This window comes from Pterocles gutturalis, unplaced genomic scaffold, assembly GCF_000699245.1.
Source record: "Pterocles gutturalis isolate BGI_N339 unplaced genomic scaffold, ASM69924v1 scaffold21797, whole genome shotgun sequence".
NCBI lineage: Eukaryota > Metazoa > Chordata > Aves > Pterocliformes > Pteroclidae > Pterocles > Pterocles gutturalis.
In genome coordinates this window covers 9,267-17,338 of record NW_010110911.1, presented here as the reverse complement: position 1 = coordinate 17,338, position 8,072 = coordinate 9,267, and the positions used below count along the sequence as shown (strand labels likewise).

The window sequence follows — 8,072 nt, the reverse complement described above, 5'->3', positions numbered from 1 at the left end:
ATGGAGCAAGAGATGGAAACTAGTCTGGCTTTTTTTAAAAAATCTTTCCCCCTGATTTTGGGAAAGGCCCGTTGTGACGTTGCTATGTGACAGTCCCTGGGCTTCAGGTGCTGGAGCAGGGTCTGTCACACACCCCGTTCACAGCGGCATCCTCACAGCTCCCCGAACCACACACCCGCAGCTCCTCATTTTTTTTCGGTTCAGATTCTTAAACAAACCAAAAAAACAAATAATCTATTATAAGTGGCAATAAGAAGCAGTTCCTTTGAAACCAGCAGGTTTCACCATGCACCTTTCAGGGTCCTGGTTTGAAAAGTAACAAGACACTCCTTGGGGAATTTGTTTCGATACTGAATTCACAGCTGGCACATCATACACAACAGTATTCACCTCACAAAAATACATTAAAAGTCATCCTAAAGATAATTAAATTGTATTACGTTGCAGGATCTTTTAAAGAAAATAGCAACACAACAATTTTCTGTAAAATACAACTCACTTGAACGACAAACATTTGACACCTTTGTCACAGTATTTGCACTTCTTAGTTTTTATTCCTATGATGATGGTGTTTACTCCATCATTCACCTTCTTCAGTTACGAAGAATAATTCTGAGTACACAAATCACAACTTACTTCTTCAGAAAAGAACTTGTGGTTAGAATACCAGAAGTGCTTTCACAAACACTTCAATAAGTAGCAGCTTTGTGAAACCACTCTGCTCTTGCTTAACAGCTCCCTCCCATGAGGCTATCAGCTGCTCTTTACTTGTTTTAACAGCGTTTATTTCGGATCCTCTTTGCATGACAAAACATTTTATTCCCTTCTGGCTCAAGCCTCATCAGTATTAACTAAGTTTGAACATTGTGCAAGTTCTGTCAATTAAAAATAGAAGCCTAAAGGAAACAACACTGTCAAAGTGTGACAGAAAGCAATGTCATCCTGGAAACCCAATGAAGGCGGGGGGAAGCAAAGGCTTCACCCCACTTTGTCATGGGAGGCTGGAGGATCTCAGATGGCCTATGCCCCTCCCTTCCTCACTTGTGCGTGAGCACATAAAGTCAGCATGCCATGTCTGTATCTTTCAACAGAGGAAAAGTATTTGTTCATGATTCAAATTGTTTATTAACAAATCAACCGAACTGTTGCTTTATAAAAATCAATGCAATAGAACACAATTGTTTGAGGCATTAATCTTGCCTTCCTGGATTTTCTGCATCTCAGAAAAAAAAGAAAAAAAAGTGCTTAAGAGATTAAAAAATGCAGGATATTTTTGCATTATTAATAGGGATTCTTTCTGACTGAAGAGAACAATATTTGACATCTTTTTTTTCCTACTGGTCACTGGTATGTAAAAGTGTAGCCACAACCATATGTGTTTGTTTAGTTTATTGCAAGTGAACGTTTTACCCAAAGCAGCTTTAACTGGAAAAAAAAAAAAATATTTAAAGGGCCTGAGTTGCAGGAAAGCAACACATTTTCAAATGTGTCCTTGTGTGTAAACAGTTGGTCTGCTGGCCAGAGAACACCATTTATCAGAGACTTGGCCCAAGTGAGACTGAAAAATTTCACCCTGTAATTACATTTCTTGACTTGTAATTTAACATTCATGTATTTGGAAACATTCCAAATGTTACAATTTTCCAATTACAAGCACTAGATACGAAAGACAAAATTTTTATTTTAAATGTAATCAGTTTTAAACAGAAATAGTAACTACAACGTAATCAAACACAAAGCACTTTCACACAAAGCGAGTTACATCCTGCATTTGTCTGCCTAAAGTAAGTTTAACAAAGTAAATTACTTTGGTGCATTCTCTAGATAATTCCATACACAAGAACAAACACAGGCTTTGTATTTAAGGAAATTTAAGTATAGAAGGGGCAGCAGAAAGTTTTGCAGAATGCCTAATTAGATGGAATAGCTGCCAACATTATGTGTCCTATTCTCAATCCATAAGAGGAATTTAAAGAGAGGCAACAGACTGTGCCCATAAAACAAAACAAAGAAAACCCCACATCATTATTTTTTTGGTCAGTGTTCTGCATTCTGGTGCCTCCACCTCAAATTTGCCAACCATCCCTTTGTAGAGAAAAGAGGAGCTAAGGGAATAACAATTTGAAAACTTACCAAATAAACACATGTCAGAATTATCCAGACCAGACTGGCACAGATACTAAAATAAATAAAAATCCTCCCCACCATGCAAGCAAACATCAAGTTTGGCATGCTTCATTGCTTCTTCCTGTCTTGCTCTGATGATAAACTGACAAGAAGTGTATTTTCAGTGAAATTGGGGGTTGTGGAGGTGGGGTGGGGAACACTTCTTTACAATAACAAAAGTGACTTGCTTAAGTTAGCATCAGTGCCTGTGTCATCAGAACAGAAAATTTAATGAAGCATCACCCAGCCCCTTAAAAAACATCAAAAGCATTACAGCAATGCAGCAGCAGAAAAAAAAAAAAACACGAGCTCGTACCACATTAAAGTGGAAAGCTACAAAACTACCAGCTTTTTATCTCCATCATTCTCTTGACAATTAGTAGCTACTGATGTAAATTCTTATGGTACAAGGAGACATATAATCAGAAACCTTCTCCAAATGCACAAGGAAGCTCTTAAACCACTTGCAGACTGACCCACAAGCAGCAGCAGTTTACAAAAATCAATTAACACATGGCCTAGAGGTTGTATTTGAGATCCACAGAACTCCTCAATTTCAAACGTGAAGTGTTGAAAGACTTTTGAGAAGTTAACTTATACCAAACGTTTATAGAAGGCACATTTGCAAGAACAGTAAATGCAGTATTTATTTTAGCTTTTTACTTTTACAGAGATTAATACAGTGTTAGTATCATAGCCTTGTTTAAACACCTCTCTGCCTTTTCTAGACAGGTATCATTCATACGCATCACAATGTTATCTGAACCAAGTCTGCTGCTTATGACATGGTAAAATACTTCAACCTTCAGAGCCTTATTCCCTACCCTTTTGTGATAATGAAATCATAGAATGGGTTGGGTTGGAAGGGATCTTAGAGATCATCGAGTTCCACCCCCCCTGCCATGGGCAGGGGCACCTTCCACTAGACCAGGTTGCTTAAAACCTCACATCATCATCTTAAATAAGCACATCCAGCTTAAGTTTCTGAAAACAGAACTTCTCTTTCATTTAGAAAAATCAGAGTACAAGTCTAAATAATCATCAGAGAAACTCCTTGACAAGCATGCTACCTTCTTAATGAAGAAACAGTAATTAACGAACAGATCAACAATTAAAAGCCCAGGTCCTGTATCTATGTTTTGCAGGTAGAATTCAAGCCTTAAGATAAGGCTGAGGTTTGTTTATGACCTACCAGTTGATTTATGTAAATGTACAAGGAAGTTTTCTGATGCTATAACTAAGGCTCTGGGCATTTCCACTGGGGTGGAGAGAACACTTCACAGACTCACAAATCATCAGTACAAAAAAAACAACCAAAACACATTGGAAAATACCTATTTAAAATTCCCGTAGGAACATCTTTACTGCATAACAGAGATATGACTAGACTTTAAACTAGCAAGAAAATTCAGGTACTACATTGAATAACCATTGATGCACAATAACCTGAGTCGTCCATTTGGTAAAGCAGCCTCCAAGAAGGAAGAAGACTTTAGGTTTGGTTCTCTTTCAACTAAGAAAGTTTTAAAGTGAATTTTAGTGCTCAGGAAAAGATGCCAACAGATCACTTCTGTTGTGAAAGAGGGGCACCTGTCTCAGAGGCAAGCAACTCCCTGCCAGTCTGTCAACAGTGCTGTTGAAAAAGCATCAGCACCAAACATGAGACTATACAGGTCCCCACAGACGTCCTCCTCTTAGTCTGTGCTGAGACTGTAAGCAAGCACACCAGCGTGCAACACGGTTGAGACAAGATTAACTGAAGATCACCAACCTGTTGTGCATAAAGCGAAAAATTTAGTTGCCATCAACTGGTGCTGGACTGAGTGGCCCATAAAGATTACGTATACTTTTTTAGAGACCTAAGTCAGAATCCCCTCAAGCAAATTCTTATGCAAACAATCTAGCAACAAACATTACTTTTGATTGGTTTCCATGACAGGATGCACAGAAACAACCAGAAGTCTCCATAAAGCTTCAGAAAAGGCTTGTAGAGGTGCTAACCAACTTCAACAATCCATTATCAATGTTTAAACACTGCCTATAAACGTTTGTAAGAACCAACAAGAGCATTGCAGTTCGGACAGGTGTGATCCACATCCTTTAGGGCATCAATGCAGAAGGGAATTAAGCAGCAGCCAGCTATACACCTGCAAAGAAAAAAAAGAAATCTGTTTTACCACTTGTTGCATACACAAGAAGGTAAAATATATTTCCTGCAAAAACCATCAGTAAACTGGTGCCATGTAGCTTTAGGAAGAACACACACCACTGTGGAGTCCATCACTCTAGTGTTCTAGAGCTGCTTTAAAGTCTTATAGGACTTAAATGCAGATGTAGGCTAGTCAAGAACGAGAAAGCAACAAAGCAGAGAGCTTTGTTACTCCTTAGAGCTATAAAAGGTTATGTAAGAAGAGAAAAATAAAGTGCAAATTGTAATCAACCTACCCCAGCAGGCAAAGGCCACCACACGACAGCCAAGTCAAAGCTCCTGAGTCATATGAGAGACGTGTCACTATCATCTGGTTACAAGAAGGGCAGCACATCTGTACTGGGCGGTCATAAAATACTACTGGTTGCTGCACGTACACTGTCTGAACTGTAACTAAGCAGAGAAATACGCTGTTTACTCAATGGGTCATAAGGAAAAAAGGATAGTTAATCAACTTCCTCTGAGCTAGAACCAGCTACTACTCTGAAATACTTGAGGCTCAGAGCAATGAAATGCACAATGACAAAGAGAAATCACCATGGCACTTCCTAATGCAGAAACACATTGTCTTAAGAATAAGTCTATATTAAAAGATGCAGAGAGCCAAGTGATGTTATCAATATTAGTTCACACTGAAGGATTCACAAGAATTGATTCACCTCATTGCCTCCAAAAATATTTTTGGAAGGTGGGGAACACCTGTGAACCATGATCTTTAACCTTCTGCAGAGCACCTGTTACACAGCCACTTGACACCTTCTTAACATGAGGTACAGAAGAATTTTTCAGGCTTACCAGGGTTATTCACGGGTGCTGGCTGCCCCATGTACGGGGGAGGGTTCATTCCCTTCCCATCTGGTTTCTGGCCAGGTCCTGGGACAGGATAGGGGTGAGGATAGCTCACACTGATTCCTGTTGTTTCCTCGTAAGAAGGCGGTGCAGATGGGACGGGGATGCCACTCGGAGCAGACATTGTATCTAAAACACAGCAGAGAGAAAACTATAACAAAAGACATTATTTATTGAGGGCAAGTGACAATTAATTAGGCCATATTCAGACAGAAAGCTAGAAGATAACTAGATTAAAATGCACCTTTACTAGCATAAAATTGACTGTTATTTGTTTCTGAGAGTATTAAATGTTAATCTTTATTTCATTGTTGCTGTTGCTTCCTTCCCTCTTATTTTTCACAGCATAGTTTTTACACATTTTCCCACCACCAATTCTTCCTTTATAAATTAAAAATGCTAAAACAGGGACATGGGACATCTTTATTAGTATACTAAGCTATCTGACCGTTTCTCCCAATTCTCTGAGAACCCGCTCTTCTCCCGAAAAGTCAAGCAGTATGATAGGTTACATGGTAGTTGCCGATTCATATGAGCCTGGTTTCTGGTGAAGCTCAAATATGCAAGAAAGACTATCTCTGCTGTTGTTTGAAATAAAAATACATTGATATTGTGAAATATGTTCACATGATTCATGCCAATATGAAACAATGAGGACATATAGTGTGCTTTGGTAGAGCAGAGGCTCCGCCCCACGTGCCCAGACCTGTTTACTTGCCTTTTATTCGCTCAATAAATTGAAAATTTATTTGGCATCCCGTTTTGGGACTAAATCATTTATCACAATATTGAAGGAAAAATAGACCCCAAACAGTTAAGCACATTCAACCCAACTCAAAGCTTTTACAACTCTCAAATACGCCTAAGGTTGACATTTTTGCTGCTTACCCAAGTGTCAATGAGTTTGTTAATGCCACTTTCCTCCACCAATTGTTATTTAACTACAGAATAAAAGAATGCTAACGATTGCCTTTTCCCAAAGTGGAAAGACTGATTTCAATGCAGATTTCCTCTCTTTCTCCCTCCCTACCAACTCTGCTCACCAATTTCTTTGTTGAACAATCTCTCACAGCATCAATGCTGATTAAACATCTCCATTTTTCTCTTCCTCCTAAGGACCATCAGACAGCTGAGAGCCACACCCCATTCTCTGTTGTTGCACACTTGATCCTTCTGTATACATGCAAGTCTCAATACTGTCTGGGAAGGGCAACCTGGACTTAGAATATTAGTTCTATATTCTTAAACTAATATAGAAACTACAATTAACCATAGAACTAGCATGAATAAAAGGAATAAGAGAAATTGCACTGGTGGGGTAGAAAGTAAGAAAAAAAAAAGTATGTTAAGAAATTAAAATACCAACAACAATATAGCATTATTTTCAAAGCTTGCTGCTTTGAAACCAGCAGCTTGCTGGAAATATGCAGTGTCTTGTGGTGTGAGACACCAGGCATTCTAAGCTCAACAATTCTCCCCATTGTTCATATCACATCTTGGGACACCACTGTATTGCAGGGTAATAAAACACACAACTTAGCTAGCTTGGTAGTCACATGCTTCAGGAGACTATTTGCAAGGTTCACAGCCCAACTTCCTTTTCTACCTTATACAAAAGTGACACCTACTCCCAAAAATAAACCAGAGGAATGTGGTTAAGTGCAGACACAAGCTGATTCAAAGCTGAACATTAAAGATCACAGTTCAGACCTGGTTAAACTTTCAAGGCCAACCAGTGAACAATTCTTTCCCCACAAGGTATGCTGGGGATTTTTACAATCCAGAGTGTGCTGTAACCTGGCTGCCCAATATGCAGAGTCACTACACAGAAGGACAAGGAAAAGAAGAGTGAAGAATCAAAGAGAGTAACATTGTTCATTAAGGCCTTGCTGGCTTTCTGGGCCAGAAGAGAAAAAAAAAAAAAATCTCATCATAAAACCTGGCTAATCCTTAAATTTTTAAATTGCCTTTGGGGAATTTAGTTCCTCAGAAAATGGAAGATCACGATTTCTTTCACACTAAATCAATACATAGTCACAGCAGAAAGTGGAGGAACAACAGTTAGTGGAGAACCAACCTACAACTGTTGTGCAATGACCTATTGGACAATAGTTTCCCATGCAGTGGGCTGAATAATCCTTGAAAATAGCTAGAATGATTACTTTATCAGAGAATTTATTATTCCAAAGTAGAGATAACTGTTGTGAAACTATGCATCTACAATCACCTTCTCCAGGGCTACCTCATTCCATTCTGTTTACGTGTGCGGATGAAGTCCAGAATTCGTTTGCTGTTTTTAGTATACTACAATGCTTAAAAGCACCAGTTTAACACCCAAGTGCATCAACAAGAGTCACCCCAGGAAAGAATGTAGCTACTCTGTGCACAGATCTGGAACTTTTCCACTGCATATTCTGAAAAAACATCTCCTCAATACCATTTCAAGACATTCGTCTAACAGCCACCCTGAGGTCAAGGCATCCTGAACTTCTAAATTAACAACACATGGAGTCCTACTATCAGTGAGCTATGAAAGAACTACCCAAGCAAAACCAGTATCTGCAGGACAGCTGGAAAAGTGTTGCTGCTCTGGGAAAGCCCCCATGGAAGTACAGCATCTAAGACACAAATAATGAACAGATTGCAAAGAAAAGCACCAAGAACAATCATATAGGCTAGAAGGGAGGACTTCTGAGAAAGCCAAAGAAACTGAGTTTCCTTAGTTTCAACTAACCAGAGAGAATAATGAAGACAGACAGGTAGCAATGAGGAACAACTAAACAAACTTCTCAGAGTAAATTTTAAGGAAAATAGTACAAAAAAAAACCCTTTAAAATTGTAAGCTTTT

The 8,072-nt window shown here is 38.9% G+C and overlaps 1 protein-coding gene across 1 annotated transcript; it reads right to left on the bottom strand.

Annotated features, from left to right (window-relative positions):
- Positions 1 to 4,204: 4,204 nt before the first annotated feature.
- Positions 4,205 to 7,829, bottom strand: LITAF (lipopolysaccharide-induced TNF factor). Its single transcript, XM_010073581.1, has 4 exons — positions 7,778 to 7,829; positions 5,171 to 5,353; positions 4,612 to 4,768; positions 4,205 to 4,313 (listed from the first exon to the last, which is right to left on the bottom strand). Exons 1-4 carry the CDS (start codon positions 7,827 to 7,829, stop codon positions 4,205 to 4,207), a joined length of 501 nt encoding a protein of 166 aa, XP_010071883.1.
- Positions 7,830 to 8,072: the final 243 nt, after the last annotated feature.